This window comes from Hyalella azteca, unplaced genomic scaffold (assembly GCF_000764305.2).
Source record: "Hyalella azteca isolate HAZT.00-mixed unplaced genomic scaffold, Hazt_2.0.2 contig2316, whole genome shotgun sequence".
Classification (NCBI taxonomy): domain Eukaryota; kingdom Metazoa; phylum Arthropoda; class Malacostraca; order Amphipoda; family Hyalellidae; genus Hyalella; species Hyalella azteca.
In genome coordinates this window covers 40,400-65,100 of record NW_025932596.1, presented here as the reverse complement: position 1 = coordinate 65,100, position 24,701 = coordinate 40,400, and the positions used below count along the sequence as shown (strand labels likewise).

Here is a 24,701-nt window from a genome sequence, read left to right as displayed (position 1 = left end):
AGTGCGCAAGTCTTCAAGTCTTTAGTCAGTTTTTGATTTGCTTTACCTTTGCTTACACGTTACGTGAGGTAAAATCAATTGATAACATCACTACCCAGTGAAAATTTACAGACGCGGCAGCTTCTGATTTGGATTACCAGAAGCTGGGGCGACTCTAAATTTTGTTAGGGTAATTCTATATACTGTACGGCAGTAGAAGCAACACACTGAGAATATCGATCTCAGTACGAATTAATGTATTAAAAAAATTATCATATTTTACAACAGATTTTTTTTTAATATCCATTATGCGAGTAAACCTAGAAAATTATATCTATTTCGGGTGCCAGCTCGTGGTAAATGACGACAACTCACTCGTTTTGTCAATACAATTCCGTAAAGTTGAAACGTCAAGCATGTGATTGTCTTACTAATAAATAGCAATTTTTAGCGCTTTTTTTTCATTTATGGAAAAAATGCACTATTGTGCTCGCTATGTCCTTCTGTCCGTCCGTCCGTCTGTCTGTCCGTCCGTGACTTCACGTTTTCGTCGACGAGAAAATGCGCTAATTGTCACTCACTGCAGTGAGTACTGAGTTATATTTTTTTAACTTGTTTTTGCCAACTCTACCTGGTCGCCAATTCTAGAAACCTCCGAATTTCTATAGCTTGGTGGGTTTTGAAATGTAACCAATTATTCTACTTACGTGTTCTTCTACACCCGGCAACCTCGCCGATTTTGACCAGAATTATTACAGCCAGCTAGGATCAGGCCCCCTCTTACTGCTCCATTCTTGATTCCGTCTGTCAACGCGTCCAAGTATGAACGCGTTCAAGAACAGACTAGATAAAGCTATGGAAAAATATATGTTCAGATTTGAAATGCCTAGCACCATACCGAACCCGGTGGAAGTCTAGTAGCTACTTGAAACTATCGTCAGTAATGAAAAGATCCGGTCAAATGAAACGATATTAGATCTTCTGTGAACAAGGCACGAAAACAACGTTTTCGTGAACAAGTTTTCCTTCTGTGAGTTCCAAACAACTTTTTCCTTCTGTGAACAAGGCACGATCCTTATCTATTTGCCACAGTGAAGTCTTCATGCTAAACGTGTGATAAGGGGATAAAAAATAGTGTGATTATTAAGTAGAAGATTAAGTCAATAACAATCAACTTATTGATTAAAAAATCCAGTGAAATATGAGAAGTATGTGCGTGGTTGGCGGCATGGTTGAACTATATAAGGTTGACCCCCGAGAAGTTCCGTATTTCAGTTCAGCTTTCTTGTTACGTCACGTAGATCGAGAAACGTAAACAAACCCGTCATTCCCATGACGGATTGGTTGACTGGTTTGATCGCATTTCGGTGATTGGTTTATGCCCGTGACCTCGCTGAGATCAGCGACGTCACCGGCGGACAACGAACTATATCCGCAAAAATGGGCTTCTGATGGGTCAACCTTATACTAGTTCAACCATGGTTGGCGGTTGCTTTCTTCAGTTGGCTCGTAGCGCGCATGGCGTGCGGATGTACGTCAGGAGCTTGCAGAAAGTTATCTCGACGATCTCGAAGAAGGTGAGTACTGAAGCCCCAAGCAGAAGCCCCAGGGTTCCTCCGATGTCACACAGTAAGGCCACCGCGCTGTATGCTAGATCTTCCGACACTTCATCGAACGTTAGATCCTGACCAAGAATTTTAGTTTGGTTTTAATATTATTCAATCGTTACTCATCATCAGTAGTATAAATGAAATTAATATAAGCAAGCAAATTTTCTCTCATTACGCCAATTTAAAGGTCTTTGCCAGATAATTATTTTTAAATCATTAAGAGAAATGGTATAAATGATTGTTCATAATAAACTTGGTTTTAATAATTAATAATAATTAAAAAAATAATAAGTGAATTTTGTTTAACGATTAAGAAATTCAACGACACAGTAGCTGCTGTAAGGATAAATTCTCAGTTATAAACATAAAACACTCATACAACGGGATGCTTGAGTTGAGCACCAACTTTAATCAGAAGAACAGGATCTGAGATGCAAAATTTAATGCATAACTTATTATTATTTCCTTTAAAAAGGTTTCATAACTTGAAAAGCTTTGCGTGAAGCTAATATTCGAGCCGTCTCTAGCAGAGTCATTATATCTCTATGGAATTACACAAGGCATTTTTTATTCGATCACGCGACCAACCTGGAAGAAGACCCGGATCTTGGCAGAGCGAGGATTCCCTTGAGCGGCTTCATTAAACATCGTGTAAATATCTTCGTTGCACTGCTTGCGGCACCCGCATTCTCCCGCATTCCAGCCCCCCATGAATAATAGCCGCCACTCGCTCTCAAGACTCAGGCGATATTCGGTGCTGTTGCTGCACCAAGAGCCTCCGATTCCTGAAATGCAGGCACTCGTAAATGGTCGTGCAATGCTATCAAAAAGATTGTAACTCCGCCAGCCAATCACTGACGGCTTTCAAGCTAAACCCACCAATCACAGACGAATAATCGGCCGCAACTTGTGCTTGGGTCACTATATATACATACGTGTATTTAAGCGAGATTTGATATTGCAGCCACTGAACACGGGAAGCAGGTGAGCCTGAAGAACCTTATTTCCGACGCTCGTAATTGAGCAGCTGGGTTGCTAGCTCGAACAAGAGGTCGCCTACACGGGACGTCGGCCGCCCGCACGAGAGAGACAGAGAATGGAAATGTAAGGAAGCCTACCTACCTAATAACTTAAATGAGACCAACGGTCAGACACCGCGACCGCGAGCTCAGCAGTGAGGCGCTCAGGAACAATCCCCCTAGGAGCGCGAAATCCCATAGGACTTCTGACGAGCACAGACACACATCAGAAGTCCCCCGTGAGGGGCTGAGTAGTAATAGCGTAAGAATTTACAAGCAAAGGAGACGTGAGTTAAATTCATCGCATCTTCATCGAAAACATTCTGGAGACAGATCCATTCAAGTATAACATAGATAGTAAGACGGAAGATACTGTAATCGCTGAACTTCTAAACCGGGTTAAAGAGCGTCTTCTATGTGACACTGGCCAACGCCGTTTGCCAGTAAGCTCAAAAGTCGTCTTCTATGTGACACTGGCCAACGCCGTTTGCCAGTAAGCTCAAAAGTGTCTACAGCTACAAGCTGTGAAATATTCATCGCCAATATTGCCGGATTTTCTAGCTAGTTTACGTAACACTTGTACGGGCATGCAACATTGTGTGTCGTGAAGGAGATCACTCAAGACGCACCTGTCATGTAGGGCATGCGGCATTCGGTGTCGTGTATGAGGGCGCGAAGAAAGCAAAGCGCAATGCACTGGGAGGAGGAGTATGTGGGCTCTTCCACACACGGGCGCCGGCTGGTGTGCAGTGTCGCGAACTGTGACATCACATACATGCATGGCGTATTAATCGACTAGTGTGAGGTACCACTGCCCTTATTTGACCTACCATGCACTATTCAGATATAAGTTTCACCTGTTAAAGTTGGCGACCGATTTATAATTGGTGTAATTGCAACAACTGACAGGGTGGGTGTCTCATCAGAAAAGTATATTCCCTCCATAAACATTAACATCTGGGTAACCCATGGTTATAATTTAGAATGGCAGTATTTGAGTAGTGACTTGCGCGTTCGAAACCCCGTGCAAGCTCTAAGAAAACTCTGATATCCTGAATCGGCGACAGGCTATATTTGGCCGATTTAATATTAATATCATCCATATTACTATTACTGAGACCTTCTCCTCCACTTTGCTTCTGATATCATCACCTCCCTGACAGCGACTCGCACGTCCTTCCCCCAGCCCTGGTCGACGCTGGTGCCGTGCGTGCGCACGTCGATGACGGGATCGTCCCTGGGGTCATGGATGAGAATCTTGAAGCCCCGCTCTCCGTTAAAAGAGACCTCTTCCTCCATGTCTTGCAGATTCATATACAGGTTGTTGAACTTTCCTGATGATGTCACAGGATTGTCTGTAGGCACACAATTTACAGGTTGGTGTGCGCAACCGTGGACCACAAATTTAACTCTTCAACAAGCCCCGGAGCCAACACCCAGCCTTAATATCTAACAACTGCACTCAGCCTTGAATTTGGAAGCCGCAGACTGCGCTTGAACACCGTAACCCAGACTAGTGACATGTTGATTGAAAATAATTGCGCCGTAGGTCTTCAGCCAAAATATAAGCGTACGCTCTCTATTATGCCTTAATATCTAACAACTGCACTCAGCCTTGAATTTGGAAGCCGCAGACTGCGCTTGAACACCGTAACCCAGACTAGTGACATGTTGATTGAAAATAATTGCGCCGTAGGTCTTCAGCCAAAATATAAGCGTACGCTCTCTATTATGCAGAAAGTTCTGCATCCGGCCTCACCGCCTTACCTAATCCGGCCTAACCTCTTCTCACCACTTCTAGCCTAACCTATTCATTCTTTCCCTGCTCAAAACCTTCTTGCAGCTCATTTTCCCTGCCTCTCTAACTTCTTAAGGCCCGTTTACACTAGTGGCAACGACATGCGCTTTGAGTCGTTTGCTGCAGTGCCTCACCGCGCACAACCGTTCACACTACGTTTGTAGGCGATAGCTCGAGACCGCGCGCAGGCGGCGCGCTTTGAACACTAGTTGCCACCCAGACGTCAATGAGGATGGATGTCACCGAATTTGAGCTGTAGCCATTGTTCTCGGGTGTGCTGAGGTCCGTCATTCTTCGCTCTATGCCAGTTGTAAACGAGAATTTAGCATAGGCATCATAATTAGAGACTAAGCACATTCAAAAAGATACAGTTTATAAAAATATAGTCTATTCTTAAATAAAAAGTTCCAATATTCGTACCGATATTATATCATCCTTTGAAATCGCTAAACGGTAATGCATAAATTGTCAGGAGTTGCTAAAATCACATAAACTAAACACGTCATGTAAAAATAACTTACATCATTTGCATTTCGATTTTTGACTCCTTTGACCGAACACTCCATAGACATTCGTGTTCTCTATAAAGATCAATTAGGCGCTCGGCTAGAGAGTGACTCCAAACGAGTGGTGTTAGTCGACATTTGGTGTGCCGGACCAGCTTACACAATCAACCTTACTAGACCACAGATAGCTATCTACTAACTAAGAATTTAAAAGCATAGAATAGTCCACAAAAATTCATTTTATTCATATCTTTATACAAAACGTTTCGGAGACCAGCTCCATCGTTAGTTCGTAGAATCTAGAATCACAAATCAGAAGTCACAAATTAATACATTGAAACAAACCATAGAACGAATTGAATTTCTTTAATTAACTAATTTAGATTTTTAATTTGATTTAAAATTTTTATTTATTTTAAATTCTTAGTTAATTTGAGATTTAAGCATACAAGTGATATCAATTCTTTAACAGCTATCTACTAAGCGCCGCGCTTGTGTTGCATGAGGCATGGCCCCTGTCAATCGCTAGCTCGTCAATCGGTCAAGAAGCGCATGCAGAGGCTGCAAAGCGCCTCTGCATGCGCTTTGAGGCACTTGATTCTCGTGTGTTGCCCCTAGTGTGAACGGGCCTTTACAGCCAATGAGATTAGGTTAGGTCTGCTCAGGGATGTTTTTGGAGGAAAAATGTTTTAACGTGTGTAGGTTAGGCCAGAACAGGTTATGCCGGTGTAAGTTAGGCCAGATTCAGTATGGCCATCATTACTCTACTAACTTGGTAGAGTACATACGGCACTGAGCTTTAAGCTCTGAAATCCGGGTAAAAATGGTACTCTACTCGCCTGAACAAACTGATGATTAGCAGGCCCTAAATGGGTCTGTACGGACAGGAAATTGTACTGTATTAACACTAAATGGTACGGTACTGGTACAAACTGGTAATTTATTATAACTCACCGGTGCTGTACTGGTAGCACACGCCCATGACAGTGAGCACAGAGCGCCAATGGCCTACTTCTTCGCAACGTACGCCGCGCCCAAACCAGCACTGTCGCAAATGGTTCATGAAATTAAGGATAAATATAATTAACGGCTTCACACACTTCGACATACCTGAACGTAAATTCAAATGCCTAACTAAATTATTCGGTGGGAAATCACGCTACAGAATATTCAAGTCTGATGTTAGCTATCGAAATTTACCACTAAACAACGAAATATTGTGGTAATGATAATAATCTGTGTTAAGAAGCAAGATAGCTCAAATAATATTTCGTTGACTCATTCTTAAAAAACGTTCAAGTGTTTTGGTTATTCAGCGTTTTATTGGAACAACGTTCTCATTGACGAAATTTCACCCATTACTACGCGGCAACAAGCCCCTGAGTGCTGTGCCATGATAGGTCGGACAAAATTTAATGGAGGAATATGTAGTACACGTTAATTCGTATTTTACCACGTTTTTCTTAGCTCGCTTTCGTGTCCCTCTGTGATGATCAAATCTTGCAATCGATATTACATGTTAGCAGTATGTATTAGACACTATTAGGCTTATCCTGGCGCCAAACTATTAAAATTTTGTCAAGTACACGAAGAGGCCGATTATCGCATATGATTGGTGGATTTATCTCGTAAAGCCACCAGTGATTGGCTGACGTAGTTACGAACTCATAACTATTTTGATAGTGTGGCCTCAGACCACCAGTCCTCTGTTTATTGCAACGCGTTCACTGCTAATGCATCATCAGTTGCTGTGATCCATCATCTGCGCCACTGTAGCGCTGTGGCAGTGACAGCGAGATGAGGAGATCGCTAGCCGTGGGTTCGAACCTTGTTAAGCCAAGTTCCTTTTCCCGGTGTCGCTGGTGAGCGACGCATGGTCGCCGTCAAAAGGCGGTGCTTGCAGCATGGACGGACCTGAGTTGGTGTCCCTAAACGAACTCTGGGTACGTGTTACCTGAGTTATCTTAAGGTACTTTAGTCTCACCTCCTGGACTAAGTCCTCTCTGGCATGCTTTGTAAGGTTCCATAATACATGAGCATCCATGCCATTGAGCTGCAGCAGGTCCTTCGGCTGCCATGCCATCACCTCCGTCAGGTTCGATACGCCCTCCTGATTGGCAAGGTCCTGCTGCAGCCGGCGGAGAGCACGCATGCTGTACTCGTTCTTGTTGCACAGCGTCACGTGCGGGAACTGTGCGGTTACCGCGAAAATTAATATTGATAATAATTAACTAATACTTTCCTTGCGTACAAGCAACTATATTAGTCTTGGCATTTTTCAAACACGCATCGCACATCATGTCATGGCACCGAAATGTTACTGATCACTTATGACACATGTCAGTGTTACAGAAGACGTGACGTTCGCTTTCACACGATGGTATTTGTATAAGCACGTAACGCTCATTAATGTTACTAAACAAGTGACGTGAGTGTTGGTAAAGGTTGTGTTTCTAAGCATGATTCATCTCATGAATAACATGCTCCACAAAGAGCACCTCACGAATTAAAGCTCCAACTCCCTTCAACACTCCACGTAACACCTCACGAAACATCACGTGCAATGCCCGTTTGAAATCCTTCGTGTGGTTAATGTCACTGGTCGGCAATTTTGGATTTGAATCAAACACCCCTTTCTTTGAATAATGTATTCATCCCCACCATGAATGTTGTCACCCATCAACATTGCTTTGAAGAGCCTCGGAACGTTATAGGTGAAGCTTTAGGGACTGCTAAGACTCAAGCATGTTCCGGCTAGGAAATCAGTAACAGTTCCTCGTGCCTCCTCTCCATGTCTTCTGATTAAACTCAATATTCATCAAACCCCTGCTCATGGAAACTCCAGGAGGAATTTAATTTAATTTTTCAGTCTTGAGTAACACAGGAAACATTTCAAAAACATTGTTACTCATTGCAACATACTTTTCAACAGTATACGCAACAATCCGCACAACAACACTGTTATAAAAATTACCGGTAAACGGTATTACCAGCGTTTCAGTGGACGGTCGGCACCTGAAAAGAAACACCGTGTCACCGCTTTTATTCTAATTTAACACTAGAAATCCGTAAAACATCTGATAAAAACGGCGAAACAGTTTATTTTCACGGGGCGGCCGGCCACATAGAACGCCAGTGGGACCGTTTTTCGCCGTTTTCTCTAACAGTGAATCCGCGCAACAACCCACGCAACAACACATGCAACACATCTTGCAACATCCCAGGCAATACGCACCCTGAGGCTAACGTTGCGGGTGACCTGCACGTTGACGCTGACGGGAGTGGACAGGAAGTAGAGCACGCGGTTGATCACCTGGTACAGCGTCAGTCCTGACGGAGGAAGGTGTGGCAGATGACGCGTAAAAGTTTGGCTGTGACGTGACACAGTGTGACTGTGGCGTGTCGCAGTGTGACTATGGCGTGTCACAGTGCGGGGTCACCTGCCGAAGACCACAACTGCCTTGGAAGTAATGGACCATCATAATTCCTGCATTTCGGAACGTAGCCTTCAACACTTTTGTACAATCATATCTAGGCCGTGCGTCGAACCAGCCCTCGGTCGAATGCCACTCGTCGAAGAACGATAAATTTTGGAACAGAATTATGCTATCTGACCTAACGTAAAATTAGTAATTACGTAATTTAATCATGCCCGGAAGTCACATTCGATCCGGGGCCTGGTGGTGCACGACAGGTTTTATGTAAGGCCGGAGGTGTACGGCTGCGCTGCCACAGTCACTGGCGTGTCACTGTATGACACGTCAATTATTTCAATCGGTAGAAAATGAACTGACATCATAATATTACTTAACTAAGTCTAATGATGTTGCAATTTACAACATCTTTTTTTGCGCTTATGTGGGACAACTTTCTTTAGTTCTTCTAGATATTATCTGAAAATTGGGTCAGCATCCGGATTCTAAGGCCCAAAGACAGCAGCGCTCTCCACAGCTCATGCGCTGCTGGGCCTTGGCGTAATATTGGGATTTTCATCCAATTTTTTGCCTCTTTGAACTATCCCTATTGACGACATGGATGATCTTCCAGAGCTCTAAGAAAACTTCGACATAAAGGAAAAAATATAACTCAGTACTCACTGCGGTGAGTGACAGAGAGCGCATTTTCTCGTCAACGAAAACTTGAGGTCACGGACGGACAGACGGAGAGACAGACAGACAGACAGACAGACAGACAGATAGACGGACATGGCGAGCACAATAATGCATTTTTTCCATAAATGAGAAAATGCGCTAAAAAGGACAGCGCTCAACTCAGAGCCTTTTTTACTGATTTTTAAGCAGCATTTCCTTCACATCTTTGAGTCTGCTAATCGCCCACATACAATGGAGTGAGATCAGCAGCCGCCTGATACAGGGTAATCATGTCACAGACGTGTATCACAGACTGAACAATCGTATGGCATAATCAAGGCAGGGTAATCGTACGGTTTTGCCGTGCAATTTATCGGTGTTGCTGTTTGATCGTGCAGTTTTGCAGTGTAATAATGCGGTTTTGTAATGTAGCTGCTCGATTTTCAGTGAAATCGTTTGGTTTACCAGTGTAATCGTGCGATTTTAGTGAGTAATTGTGCAATTTGAGAGGGTAAGCGTGTATTGTACTAGGGTGATGAGAGATTTACCTGTGCAAGTGAGCAGCACAAACGTCCACACCACCCGCAGCCACCACGCAGCATCCCGCGTCACCACACGCGACACTCCTGTATGAAATACATGATGTAACAACTGTGACAATTGTCACCACATCAGCTGTGTAGTGAAGCTGTCATCAACATAAATTTGAGGTAGTGTACCACACACCGAAATCCTGTAGAGGAGTTATGATATCACCACCAGAACTTCCAGATGGTATTTTTTCGACCACATTCCACGATTTAGTTTTTTTCAATCGCCTCGTTTGACCTTTTTTGTCCACGGATTTGGCCGTTTTTAGGCCATCTAGCAACCCTTTTTACCACTGTAACAGCTACATGTCACCACTACAGTTATGTAGTAAAGCTGTCATCATCACTAATTTAAAATAATTTTGTTCACCACTGCCCCTGCATACATGTGCTGAAATATAATGGCGGTTCATGTGAGGCGTAGAAGAAGGACCGGTGATCGAGGATGGAGAACAATTTTCATGGCTTTGTGGTGGGTATTTAACACATAATTTGGCATATGTGTCACAGGCGACATATGTCACCACCCACCATATGTCACCCTATGTCACGATATGTCACTAGTGACACATGCACCTGCAGTGACTCTCCGTTTAGGCTTGAAGCAACCCAGTGAAAATTTACAGACGCGGCAGCTTCTGATTTGGATTACCAGAAGCTGGGGCGACTCTAAATTTTGTTAGGGAAGCTCGATACACGTATCGACAACGCGAAATAAACCCTTCATAACACTCTCGATATCACCGCGAGACATTTGGATTTTTTTCGTTGATTAATATGATTACGTTCCCTTTCCATCTGTCATTACAACTATTACTTAAATGAAACCTTCTAATTTTCCTTTTGATTATTCAGGCATTACCATCGCTTATACATGCACAACAGTCCTCCCATTAACCCGGACCACGGCTAGCAATTGCTGGCCTGAAATGTCAATTAAAACCAACTCTTAAGGAATAATTCCCTCGTGATTGTAAGCAGGCCGAAAAAAACAGTTTTACAATGATGTGCAGCATATCAGCTAGTGATATCGGTGAGCTGCTCAAAATTGGTCCCTGGATATCGTCTTGGTGACCATAATCTTGATATCGTCTTGGTGACCGTAATCTGGATATCGTCTTGGTGACCGTAATCTGGATATCGTCTTGGTGACCGTAATCTCTGTATCGTCCATGATGACCGTATAATCTCGAAATCGTTTTGTGAACCGTAATCTGGATATTATCGTGGTAACTGAAATCTGGATATCGTCTTGAGATTTTTAAGTCAGTTGATGCTCACCTGTGATGGACAGTTGTTCAAAATTGGCCACTGGATATCGTCCATCGCGACCGCAACCTTCCCCCTTGGCCACCATCTTCCGTCGCCTGCACCACCCGTTGACTGACGGCGGTCGAGAACTGCTGGATCCTGGGTGCTCGGTGAAGCTCTGAGGTTAAACGAATTTTATTCAACATTATATTCTGGAAATTTTTTTTTTTAGGAAAAATTTTAATAATGGAAACTCGTGTTGCTAACCCAACGATAAAAAATAAAACGATATATCATTGTGAACGCAATTCGTTCGATGCTTTTAACTAACACTTACTTTGCTAAGTCAATTTTTCTTATGTTGGGCTAGCTCATTCAAAATTTGCATCGCGAGGAAAACATGTGCATATTGTTTTTTTTTTAAATATTACTTCTCTAGGTATAATAATATTATACACTAAATAATATTAAAAAATATCCCTTTCTAAATCAATAATGCCTTTCTATATATAAAGCCGTTGCATCAAAATACGTTTTCCTCGCGTAGGGAAAAATTCTAAGCTGTGGCATTAAAGATTTTTACAGACAAGTAATTTACTTAATCATAGAAACTTTTGGATGAAGAATAAAACGGAATAGTAAGTAAATAAATAATCTGCTACAGTTGAAATTCAACGCGTCTAGTAGATGCGGTGAACAGTAAAATGAAAACTTCTTGAAAACGGGCATTCATTGGACAATGACCATTGATCATTATTTTTGCCTTAATCGGTGGATAATTCAAGTTAGAAGAACCGAATTTTAAAATACCGTAGAACTTACCATCTCAGCTCTTTTAAAAGACAAATTTGACACATTCATCGTGATCCATGCAAAAATTTTCATACGATTTAAATTTGAGATTAGAGCCACACTAACGCATCGCAAAAATTTGTGAGAGCTGAAAAATGTCGAACTTAGTTTCGATATATTGATATTCGTATAAGCGTGAGAAGTTAGCGTGTAGTTCAATGTAAACATCGCGTGCGTTCTACTTCGGGCCCGAGCACTCCATGGTATTGGCGCTCCTCCGCACGCTACTAGCGTAGAGTGCAACGTTATAAAATTAGTGAACAGTACACTTAAGAAAATGAGTGAGTCATAGAGGCCAAATATTGCCACACAGGGGCGTCACTAAGTTTTAAGGACAGGTGGGAGAAATACCCCCTGGTTTTAAGGATAGTAGGGCAACATTGGGCAGCGCGGCCCACCCCCTTTTTAAACTAAATATTTGATGAAATTTTAATTGCTACGAGGTGGTTCTTTGTTTTGTTTAAAGGTACAACTAATGCAGAATGTATGATGTGCATTAGACGCCTATAGAGTTATTCAATTTTTAATGATATACTATTTTGTAAAAAGTGTCATTAATTGCCCCACCCTAGGGGCAAGGCACCCACCCTCGGTCCCTTTACCACAATTGAATATTTTTCGTTTAAAAATGATAAAACAACACTTCACAGTTAAAAATAAACAAAAATGTAATACAAAATATGACATTCATTCATTTATTAAAAACTAAAAAAAATCATATCCTTAATTTGAAAAATATATACTCTTGGTTTAAAAAAAGCTTACAGCTTTGAAACATTAATTTCAAAAGCTTCAACTACAGTAATCGAAAACAATTTTTTTTAGCAGCAAAAAAATTTTATCTGGGCTAAAACAGTTATTCACAAACAACTTAATAACGCAAACACTTAGCAAAACGTAAATACGTACACTTCATCCCAGTGAAACTGTCTACCGGCGGTAGAGAACACGGACCAATATCTGCCATACTTAGCGAGAAACCCGCTATGGGCCCGTGACCCGCAGTGGGCTCGCTGCCCATGTTACCCTAACGCTAAGCTCCTCAAGATATATGATCACATTTAAGTTAATAATGACTGATTATGTGATTATTTTTCTAACTTATGAACAGGCCACATAATATTGAATTTATCGGCATTTTTTGCAAGATAATAATTACAATTTAAATAAATCAACATTAAATTATTCAGCGGGACTCAAGAATATTTTAGGGAGTTGAGGCCGCCTCAAATAGGTCTAATGACACAAGGTGACAAACTTTCTCCATGTAGCACCGATTGCCCAATTGTAGGGTTAAACTGTGTCAACATCGCTGCCGCTCCATACTCCTCTCGTCGCTTCAGCTATTCCTTCATTTTTCACTCACCGCTTCAGTCGATTCTTAATTTTTCACTCACCGCTTCAGCCGATCCTTCATTTATTATTCACGGCTTTAGCCGATACTTCATTTTTCACTCACCGCTTCAGCCGATTCTTCATTTTTCACTAACCGCTTCAGTCGATCCTTAATTTTTCACTCGCCTCTTCAGTCGATCCTTCATTTTTACTCACCGCTTCAAGCGATTCTTCATTTTTCACTCACCGCTTCAGTCGATTCTTAATTTTTCACTCACTGCTTCAGCCGATCTTTCATTTTTACTCACCGCTTCAGCTGATCCTTCATTTTTCACTCACCGCTTCAGCCGATCCTTCATTTTTCACTCACCGCTGCAGCCGATCCTTCATTTTTCACTCACTGTTTCAGCCGATCCTTCATTTTTCACTCACCGCTTCAGTCGATCCTTCATTTTTCACTCACCGCTTCAGCCGATCCTTCAATTTTCACTCACCGTTTCAGCCGATCCTTCATTTTTCACTCACCGCTTCAGCCACTCTCTGCATTTCCATAGCCGTGATTGAATGCACTTCAGAACAAGCCTTTTTATAAAAATATATATCATAGATCATAAAACTGTTCATAGATAATAGACCCCCGTTAGTAATTGAGAAGACGTGATTGCAGCAGCCAATCTTCACCGTGATCTTGATTGAAAGTTTGAAACTGTTCACTCAAAACCTTCGCCAACAATCCCTAACATCACATTTAGTATTCAATAAACTGGAATTAATCAATTAATATTTAATTAAAACGCAGAATACACAAATTTTTCTGCATACAATTAATATATTTATCATTAGCAAACATGTAAGTCATTTTCACCGTGGCAGCAGCTCGTGCGTTGTATTTATAAGCACATCGAGTACAGTATTTTACTTAAAAAATTGTGTAGATCATGACATCCAAATAACTATACAAGACTTGCAAATCAAGTTCTTAAGACTGCTTACAATGTTTTATTTTACCACGTTTTTCTTAGCTCGCTTTCGTGTCCGTCTGTGATGATCAAATCTTGCAATCGATATTTTACCAACTTTCCCGCTAGCTAGCGCTCTGAAACTTTTAGGGAAGCTCAGCTCCCGATGACAATACAATAATCAATAATTTGTTGCACGTTTTCGGGCAGATTTATGATTAAAGCGAGAAGCACACAACACACGAATTTTGGAAATTTGATGGTGGACGTACAGCCCGACCCACGTTTTTTGGGGCGAGTCATAAGTTATTTTCTACTTTTTAGTCCACAAGAAAAACGTGTTTTTTTAAGTTTTTTTTTTTAAGTATTTTTCCTTTGTTTATCGTGAAGCTTCAAGACTGCGTCAGTGTCTTGTAAATCTAATGGGGGTACAAATGAATGTTACTCATTTTTAAATGGCTTTAATCCAATTACCTTAGAAGCCCAAAATAAAAAAAAAACAGTGAGATAACACATGTGAAAGCCCTACAATAATCAGATTTCTAGAAATTTGAGTATTAACGGAAAATTTTGTCAATTAGCAGTAATAAGTGCAGTTTGTTTGAGAAATCCATTCGGCAATCGTCTGTGTCATGTCCTAATTGTAATTGCCAAACGTTCTTCCGAAGCTTTTAGTGCAACGAATGCTTTTAGTATCTGGGCACCATGCAGGAGCTGCCAATGTCTGAAGCACCTGCGACGCAAGTCGGCAAGCGACTGATGACAGGGCCCAGTACAGGGCGGCCGTGCCGATGCCATAGTTACCCGCCATTTACTGTTCCTACAGCTGGCATCAGCGCTCTGCGTGAATACCTAAGCCGGGCTAGCAAAGTTCGCTCAATGACACGCTGCAGTCGAAGTCAACGTAGCTGTGGCTTTCTCCCTTGTGATTAGGGAATTTATTTTGAAAAGCAGCCAAAACACTCCTACGGCCCCCGGACTGGCTGTTACGGGTCTTTACCTCTGTTCCCATTCATTGGTTAACAGTAACTGGCGCCAGCAATGAAGTCGGGAATCGTATGGCCCAGCATCGTCTGCAACGCCTGAAATAATTTTACAATAATCGAACAAAGCACAAAGTATATTCCAGCATTGATACTCTACACAAACTAACCGCCATTGTCTATTACACAGCATCGAATTAATCAGCCCCTGAGCAACAACCACAGCTGTCGAAAGGACAACTGGCCGTTGCTCAAACTGAAACCAAACCAAAGACTCTGTTAATTAACATTTCCATAATTTCGCATGCATATTTTTGTAATATGTAAAGGACTGCCACATCTTTTCTTTTAATTCTAAATTAGTTCTTATTTGCAGTAGGTCAAGGACGGCTACAGAGGATAAAGCTACGGCATATTCGATCCGAGACCTGGTGGTGCCTTCAAAGTTTCGCACAATACCTCAGGAGAGCTATGATGATCTGCCTGCCGCAGTACATTGTAAGATGGGTACAGGTCAGGCAGGCTCTGGTATGTATATGAAGTGATACTTAGATGCGACTTTTAGTTTTGGAAGGTCATTACACCCTCGGCTAAAAGTATTCGCTACTTTAATTGGTGGTTTAAAGCTCGTGATATTTCCTTGGTGCTCTCGGTATAGGAGGCATCTTGGCACGTTCACCTGCATTGGTTTCTTCTAGGCTGCTTGCTATTGTATTTGGTTGCATAAATGGTAGATGAAGCAGTCCAATGGAGCAATGATGGTTAGCTTGCGGACGCACTGGACAGAAAAGGCCTGCCGGTCGGTACTCTCAGAATTTTACGAGCCTGCGTTACATCGACCTATATATATACGTCCGCGGCGGGAGCAGTTACGACGCTGCATGATAAAACATTCCATGCATACACGACCTAATAAGAGAAAAAGACTGATATTACGTCACGATTCTTCTGCTGCGTTCTTTGCAGAGTTCCATGTTGATACCCCCCCCCCATTTCCATGCCGCTGTAGCCCATAGCTCCATTTACGGCCGGTCCTTACCGCAAGCCCCACGGACATACGTGAGTGAAAATATCGATCACGTCTCTTCTCGGTCTCTTCTCCAAAACTATTCAGCAGATACTCTTTATAGGGCTCGTCTGATCAGTTTGGTCGTTGTAAAGCTACGGCATATTGGCGTTGCAAAGCTACGGCGTTGTAAAACTACGATTTGGTCGTTGTACGACCAAACGGAACCCCGGTCATTTACGGAACCCCGGCTTTTGGGATCTCACTAGGTTTAGTTCCAGAGGTTCACCATGAATAAAGGGTTTACTTGAATGACTAAATTCTCTAAGATATCAGCAAGATGTTCAAAACAAACAGAGTTGATTTCAGTCTTATTTATTAAATCTTGAAATTAGAGGGAGGCCGCAAGAGGAGTTGCATCGACAAAACATCTGCCAAGTTACCAGAGCTGAGCAGCGCTTTAAAATGTAGCGGCCGCTACCGCTACATGCTCTAAATGTAGCGGGCGCTACCGCTACACCCACTAGATTGTAGCGAGCGATACCGCTACCGCTACAGTAAAATGTAGCGCCGCTACATTAGCCGCTACAGTGGCAAAATTTATGGGAAATCTCTAAATGTTTATTGTTCTGCTATTGGGAATTACTCATAAACATTTAATGATAATAAAACATTTTCAAAACATATCAATGCAACTTTATTGCAATTAACCTAACCGAACTAGTACGGGTTAGATACGGTAAATAAAAGTTACAGTTATTTTTATGTTTTACCTTCCCTACATGGATGTCTACTTTGATCTATCAATCTCAAAAATTATCCACATATCCATATAAAAAAACCGGTCTTTTATTTGTATATATATGTGGATTATTTTTGAGATTAGTAGATTAGAGTAGACATCCATGAAGGGAAGGTGAAACATAAAAATAACTGTAAGCAAACTGAAACATGAAAAATACCTGTAAGTGGTAACTGGTAACAACTTAACAAGCAACAATTAACATGTTGACACTAGTAACAGGCTGAGGTTGACAACATTACACCGAAATCTTTCGTACAGTTTTATTCTGTAATTTATATTATGTACGGTATGTATCATGCTGGTTTTTAAATAATATTTAATACTATTAAGTAAAATCTAAAGGCTTTATCTATAAATGTAGCGGTAGCGTTGTAGCGGCAAAACCTCGTATTGCTACTTAAATATGTAGCGGGCGCTACCGCTACATTGCCTTAAATGTAGCGCCGCTATCGCTACCGCTGCTGAAAATGTAGCGCGCTGCTGCCCACCTCTGCAAGTTACATACATGCACAGAACAGATTCATTTAATAATGCTGATCGGACGAAAACATAATCATTACTACTTTGAATTTAAGTTGAATAGTTTAAAAAAATCATACATTACTCGCACAGATGCTAATGGCAGTTATCTATAGGATTGCCTCTGGCTACTTAACTATCATCTCACTATATTTTAATATGATTAATCATATTTTCAGATCTTATTTTGAACGAGACAAAAAGCAGGCATATTTATTATTGCAGGGAGCAAAACATCACAATACAATGATGATTATAAGCTTAATCAATTATATGATTATATAATGATTATAAGTTTCATAAGCTTAAACACTTAAGCTTTAACACTTAAACAATGATTATAAGCTTAATAAGCTTAATCAATTTATAATTATTTTCTCAGTTTCGAACTCAGTAATAAACAGGATGAGTCAGTTTATTATTATATTCCTGCTGTCATACCACTCTTTATGAACAATTCGCATGCATCCATCGACGTGAATGAGTGACAAAATTCTAGATTCACTTAGTTTGAATCATTTAAAAGATTGGAGGTCAATTACAAAAATTATGTTTAGAAAAAGTAAGACTTAACTAAACGATAATTTATGTCTCATCATAACATAACATAACATAACATAGTGATGTCGGCTCTGAATCTAGAATTTGTCGGGAATAAAACACTTGTACTAGCCGTTTTTCTCACTATTCGCACAATTTTGATTGAACTGCACTAACATTGAACCTTTCACTGAAATCGTTTCGGTACAAAATTCGCGAGATAAGTCAAACCGGCATAGTCAGAAGTGAGAAAGTTGGGACCCGCAAACACTACGTGCGTCCTCGATCACTGCCAGAACTCAACAATGAACTAGTTTGCCGTATATTCTGTGGGAATATCAAGGCAAAATAGTGAATGGCATGGGAAAATAAGGGAGCGCAGCCGAGCACCACCAATTTTGTGCACCAATAAGCCCTGAATCGAACGCCTTGGATATCTCCGGACCTACACCAATCAGCCGTGCACCACTCGGCTTTGTCCTCTTCCGGCCTTGACCGCTACCTGCCGTGCACCACCAGGTCGCGGATCGAATATGACTTCCGGGCATCGTTAAATTACGTAATTTTACGTTCACCGCATCTGAGGTGAGGTTTCAGATAGCATAGTTCTGTTACAAAATTTATCATCATTAGACCATTTACTGGAAATGAATAATTAATTCAGCCATGAAATAAATGACCTAAAAAATGATAATTACTCACTTCATCAAAACCAAGCTTCGAATTGAAGGTAAAATATATTGAACTTAATTTTAAAAAAGGTCACAATACGACACTTAAGTGAAGTTGCGTCATCTTACTAGGATGTTCATATAAATTACGTGTGCTAGAGACTCTGAAGCGGGGAGTCATACCATGCCTCCGTCCAACTTTCAGTGCGAAGCAGAAATTATTGGATTGAGCATTGAACATCGAAGCCTATGACGTCTGTCATCTGAAGCATAGTAATTAGTACGTAGTTACTGCCGTAGTTATTACGCAAAATTGCAGTTTATTCAATCGATTCAAGATTTGAGTTATAATCCTATATGTTTTTAACGAAAAAAAATCAAGCATTATATCCATCTAATTTCAGCCAACTGAGCCCAAGTGCATTTGCATACTACCTAGTCAAGTGGTGTTTTGACGAAAAAGTATATGACATTGAGAATTAGTTATCTTATTTTAAATCGGAATAAAGAATTGCTGAGTAAATCAGAGGTATAGCATTGTAAATTAGTGACTACCAGCAATCAGCATGAAATCCAAACCACTGGTAGTGGTGCTGGTTTGTCTACCTTTATTTTTGTTCAATTCAGTTGATGCTTGGTTAGGAGAAAGTTCTGTCACTAAAGTTCTGCTAAAAGATGTGCAGGTAAGCTCTAAGCAGTTAAGTGTTAATTAATTAATGTGGCTACAAAATTATGTAAATATGACTTACCTAGCTACTACATTTAAAATTTTATAGCTCTAAATAATTATGATTAATGTATTTTGTTTTGATTAAAAATCCTGTAGCAAGTTTAGAAAGAAGCAAGTTTTTACTGAAATTTTAGCACTTCAAATCTCCCAGTCCTAGAAGATTTTAGGTCTGAGAACCTGTTTGTGAAGAATTTAAAAAATATATTTAATGATTTTTTTCAGGCACTTACTCTTTATGCTGGCAAAATGACCAATGGACGTCGATCAGCTGCAGTTCCTCAGTTGGAGTGTGTAACAGGCAAGGATTGGCTAAATATTTTAATAATTGCTTTTTGCAATTACATTGCGTGTCATTTCATTGCAAGGCAAATCATATAATATCATTAATAAGGTGTGATCATGCTTTGCTCAATTATTCAAACTTCACATGATGAATCTGTCAGACAAGTGTTTATTTTGCCTGTCCAGTGTCATATTAATATTTACTGAAAATCATTCAAAATTGCCCAAGAATTCATTGATAGACTCCTTTTATGATAAGAATGGCATGATTCAATGAAATTCCTACTACATATATTAAATGAGGCTGTTTTTTCAGTTTCCTGACCCCAAATATCTTCTGGTGATGATGAAATTTAACTCAATTAAAGATTCCTGTTTGAGTTCTCTCAAATCCTAAATGTATTCATTCATCTGTTTTGTACATAAACAGCAAGAATAGGCAATAGCTCTCTCTATGATAAACTTTACTAAGTTACATCTTAAAGATGTCTTCAGGATCAGGTGTCCTAGTTTTCCCTCAATAGGAGCTACAAAATTGAAAGCAGTTATCAAGTACCAACAACCCAATGGTGTTGGCACCATTGATATTCTGTTAATATTACTAATACGTAACTTTATTCAGTTTACATTTTAGATGGAAAGCATTGTTGTGGTAGGTTACACATAAAATAAATTTGTAAATAGTCCCTTTTGAGCACAAGACTATTTGAAATACTATCTCAGTCACCCATTAAAAAATCTGCAAGATCTGTAGTTGAAATTTAATGTTAAAGATGGATTTAATTGTGCAGGAGGAAGTGCACCCTGCAGCACCTTCAAGCCTCGTGTTGTGCAGTGCACAAACAAAGGCTTTGATGGCATTGATGTGCAGTGGGAGTGTAAAACTGATATGGATGGCAATGTCAGGTAAGACCTGAATCATGCAACTATTATGGTGTAGATCATTTATATTTACTTTGAACAGCGTGTCTGTATCAGAACTATAGAATGATTTTTTGTGCAGCTAAAAAGTCTATGCTTTGAACTATGTACAAACGTGTAAGGGCTATTAAAAAATTTCTGTCTAGATGCTCAGTGGCTTGGTTAATGTTTGTGGATTGGAAAATGAATTTATGTAGTAACCAGGGAAGTAGTTTGTGTATTATATGTGACAGAAAAATGATGAAAACTTATTAACTTAACTAAGGCGAAGCCTTGAGGGCTTCAGTAAGTCATGACAAATTTAGAAAAGAAAAAATAATATCTGTGCCAATATTGAAATATACCTATAAAAATTGGGCCTAAATTCACATTGGCATTAGTTATCATGCTCTAAGTATTTTGAATACATTAAAAGATTAACTTTTCTGCCACCAAATGTAAAATTTATCATTAGAATAGAAAATTTAGCAACTATCTCCACTTGAGATTAATGAATGCTATTACCATATAATATGTAAAATATATGCTTACTGTGGGTGTAAATTCTAATTTTGTTCATGAAACAAAAGATAAGTTTTTTTTTTGCACTTGGAAAAGGGCAAAATAAGTACCATAGATTTTTTCTGGTTAATTCATACTATAGAAGACAGCAATAATTGGGCATATGATGCAATAATTGTATGCTATGTCGTGGCACAAAATGCCCATTTGCCTATGCTCCTTCAGAATGTGTACTTAGTTCAATAATATTTTGGCATAGGACTCACAGTTGAAGTTGCAAATGTCACGTACGGTATATACCGTAAAATGGGGTAACTTAGACCGGCGGGGTAACTTAGACCACTTTTCGTTTTTTAACAAAAACCCCCACAACTCAAAAACTATTTGACATAGGAAAATTTTGTCAATGGGCATTAAAGGCCTAATACTGAGGCTACATAACACCTGTCTCTTATACACATCTAGATGTGTATAAGAGACAGCTATATATATACTATATATATATACTTTACTCAATTAAGCTAATTTAGGTCTCTAATTGCTAGTTTTTATGATTGTATCTGAAATTGTTAGGCGAAAATAGCCTGCATGCCGAATTTCAGATCTCTAGAGCAATCAGAAGTGGGCTAATTTTCGTTGTCAATGTTAACAACAAACAAACAAACAAACAAACAAATAAACAAACAAACAAACAAACGCGAAGCTAAGCTAAGAAAAACGTTTTAAAAACGTGTTAACAATAACTATTAAAAGTGGTTCAGACTCTGGATAGTTATTTTTAGTCTGCTTCAATAGTTTGACATTATATTGGGTGAGTAGAACATCCTCTTTCCTATAAAGTGATGAGATTTTAACAATTATTTTCTGTTAAAGATCAGCAGCCATACAAGTTGGTAATGTGTGCTCATTTTGTGAATATTGTGATAAATCTCAACAATTGAAGAGAAAACAACTGTGTACACAATTGAGACAATATTTGATGGTAAGCATAATCTGAATATAGTTGTCTTTCTGTGCAGGTTTGGCCACATAGACGTATCATGTGAAGGCTATGACTATCCAGAAGATCCTTATATCCTTGCGGGGTCTTGTGGCCTGCGATATAGTCTGGACTACACCAGAGACGGTAGTAAGCAAGGACATGACTATGGGTATGGGCCGAACGAACATTCAGCTGGTGGAGGGTCTTATGGCTGGAAAGATGACCTCTATGGGGGAACCAAGACTGCTCAGTCGCGCAGCTTCACAAGTGGCTTTGCTGACTTGATTGCTTACTGTGCTATGGGACTCATGGCCTGGGCCTTCTACAAGACCTGCATCAGCCCTCCGAGGGGCACTGTTGGTGATCGCTCGGACTCTACCACCAATGATGACTACCCTGCTGGTGGGGGAGGAGGTTATGGGTGGAACCTTGGTGGTGGAGGTGGTTTGGGGGGAACTGGAGGTGCTGGTGGTCACTACCAAGGTTACGATGACGCCTCTTGCCACGCTAGGAGGAACGCAGGAGGTGGTGGAGGAGGAGGAGGTTTCTGGACAGGAGCCGCTGCTGGAGGTCTTCTTGGGTACATGCTAGGGGGTAACCGCCAAGGAGGTGGCCATTACAATAGGGGTTACAACAGAGGCTGGTTTGGAGGTGGTGGTGGTGGAGGGTTTAATACAGGGGGTGGTGGCTGGGGAGGTGGAGGATCAGGTTTTGGTGGAGGATCTGGCACCAGGACCGCTTCAGGGTTTGGTGGAACTTCTCGGCGATGAAATTCTTGAACTGAAACTTTAGTTACGAACTGTCAATAGTTTGTCACTCCTTCATTTGTGATGTTTTCTTCTCATGGTTACAGAGATGAGTAAAGCTTAGATTTTTTTAGTATTCTATCACTGGCCCTTGTGTTCAAATCTGTAAGCATTTCTTTTTTTAAACTCATTTTTCATCAAAATCCTGTAATTTTTATGTAATAAAAATAGCTTTGGATTTGAAAGGTGTTACAGCAATAGTCCTTTTGGCCGACTTGCTCTACATTTTGTGTTGATTTGGGAAATTTTAATGCATGTATATATTGTTTTGATTGAACTATAATGACATTTATTTCTGCTGAAAACTATTACCATGTATGTATTGGAAGATGAATTTAAATATATTCTACAAAAAACTTTATTTTTGTTATGAGATGGAAGAAAACGTACTCATTTTGCTCGGCAGTTTGATGTCAAATAAAATCGATTTCCAAGCAATTAGAAGGTTCGTCTAATACTTATATGTATCGCTATAATCATAATAGGCTTTTGAGGAATAATTCAAATAAATTAAATTATATATCTTATTGAAAAAAAGAGAATCGTGCGAAAAACTTTTTGTCGGGAAATGAGGTATTGCTAATTTACTGCAAATAGGATGGTTTTGCTGAATATTTTTTCAGGCACGAGTGATGCGCGATTAACAAACTTTGCTCTAGTCACATCGTTTCCACTTATTCAGGTCTGGTTTTATTGATCAGTTATGATCATGAGTCTTGCTTACATTTGTCCAATATTACTTTTATAAATGGTCCAGGGATGGTGTTTATTCGACGATCCAAACATTTATTAATGAACTCGTTTTTTGTCCATTACTCAGTAACCAGCTTGACTTAATACAATGCTAGGGAATATAAAGTTTCGTTCACAAGTGTACTGATTTTAATGTTCAGGCTCCCACTATATTGTATTTCATGAACGTGATTGTATTTATTCATGGCAAGTTCATTGCATGTATAACGCTTGATGGAACAACAATCCTCTTTTACTTATTAATTTGTCGAAATGTGAGTGTTTCTGATCAACACGTGTCCTTCTTTAATAGATGTGTAGATGATAGCTCGCTTATTACCCAACAAATAGAATGTATAGATTCAAATTATGTTCATTGCGGATAAACAAAGAGGAAGTGAATCACTGCGATTGATCATATTTGTAAAGTGTGAATGTTTTGATGAAATTAGGTTTATTTCGATCACCGATATTGTATCGTTTGTACCCATCACAGTGTATTATTGTACTTGTATTTATCACTTGAAATAAATTTTTTCAAATTTAAAGCTTGAAGCGCATATTGATTTGAGTAGTGGGCTTTACAGTGATTTGCATTCATTAATTAAGATGCGTTTTTTGTTGGAGTAGAATAAAAAATTCATTCCTGAAGTGAAAAACATGACCTACGTGACTCTTCTGCGAACGTGATTGAAATGATTAAGCTTGTTCTAATGCTTGTACTAGAGCACACTTCTCTAATATAATGGTAATGGCACATGATGCTTACCTAGGCAATGTTTTACATTCTTATTGCGTGGGCATATTCCATCATGAATGTTACAAGAACAACGATAAGCAATTCCACACTGAAGTGTCTCCTCCATTTATCTGGTAGATTAACTGCACTTAATTTTTTCTTATAAGTTACATGTAACCTTCGTTGAAAATTGACATCGCACGATTTCACGGTAATTATGCAGAATCGACATACCATTCGTTTATCGTTATTAGATTATAATGAAGAGTGAGTTTATTTTCTAGTTTTTCAATTATTCGCCGTCAATGAGTATTGCAGGTGAAACAAATTATGCATACTCATATTTCTTTGTTCTGGCGACTTTGACATTCTGCTGAGTAAGGTAACCTCTCATCAATTGGGTCGCAATTCTTACATTCATTAAGTAAATAGGAAGCAAAATCGGAACATGTCTAGCAATTTTGTTCCCTTGTCTGGCAGTTGCTCATTGTGGA

General features: G+C 40.0%; 2 protein-coding genes across 2 annotated transcripts; one reads left to right on the top strand and one right to left on the bottom strand.

Moving 5' to 3' along the window:
- Nucleotides 1-1,322: 1,322 nt before the first annotated feature.
- Nucleotides 1,323-11,705, bottom strand: LOC108672032 (acid-sensing ion channel 1B-like). The gene is made up of 10 exons (XM_047885524.1): nt 11,667-11,705; nt 10,875-11,022; nt 9,552-9,629; nt 8,148-8,242; nt 6,897-7,103; nt 5,867-5,957; nt 3,761-3,963; nt 3,238-3,367; nt 2,178-2,374; nt 1,323-1,663 (listed from the first exon to the last, which is right to left on the bottom strand). Exons 1-10 carry the CDS (start codon nt 11,703-11,705, stop codon nt 1,478-1,480), a joined length of 1,374 nt encoding a protein of 457 aa, XP_047741480.1. The 3' UTR covers nt 1,323-1,477.
- A 6,995-nt stretch (nt 11,706-18,700) lies between these two features.
- LOC108672046 (store-operated calcium entry-associated regulatory factor) lies at nt 18,701-24,020 on the top strand. Its single transcript, XM_018159663.2, has 4 exons — nt 18,701-19,197; nt 19,467-19,542; nt 20,318-20,432; nt 21,968-24,020. Exons 1-4 carry the CDS (start codon nt 19,081-19,083, stop codon nt 22,698-22,700), a joined length of 1,041 nt encoding a protein of 346 aa, XP_018015152.1. The 5' UTR covers nt 18,701-19,080; the 3' UTR covers nt 22,701-24,020.
- Nucleotides 24,021-24,701: the final 681 nt, after the last annotated feature.

Excerpts from the sequence above, each read along its gene's own strand:
- LOC108672032 (XM_047885524.1), bottom strand. The coding sequence starts at position 11,705 with ATGAATGTGTCAAATTTGTCTTTTAAAAGAGCTGAGATG. Across the intron at positions 3,964-5,866 it reads GTGCTACCAGTACAGCACCG|ACAATCCTGTGACATCATCA; the intron begins GTGAGTTATAAT and ends GTGTGCCTACAG. Across the intron at positions 1,664-2,177 it reads AGATCCGGGTCTTCTTCCAG|GATCTAACGTTCGATGAAGT; the intron begins GTTGGTCGCGTG and ends ATTCTTGGTCAG.
- LOC108672046 (XM_018159663.2), top strand. The coding sequence starts at position 19,081 with ATGAAATCCAAACCACTGGTAGTGGTGCTGGTTTGTCTACCTTTATTT. Across the intron at positions 19,543-20,317 it reads TCAGTTGGAGTGTGTAACAG|GAGGAAGTGCACCCTGCAGC; the intron begins GCAAGGATTGGC and ends TTAATTGTGCAG. Across the intron at positions 20,433-21,967 it reads GATATGGATGGCAATGTCAG|GTTTGGCCACATAGACGTAT; the intron begins GTAAGACCTGAA and ends CTTTCTGTGCAG.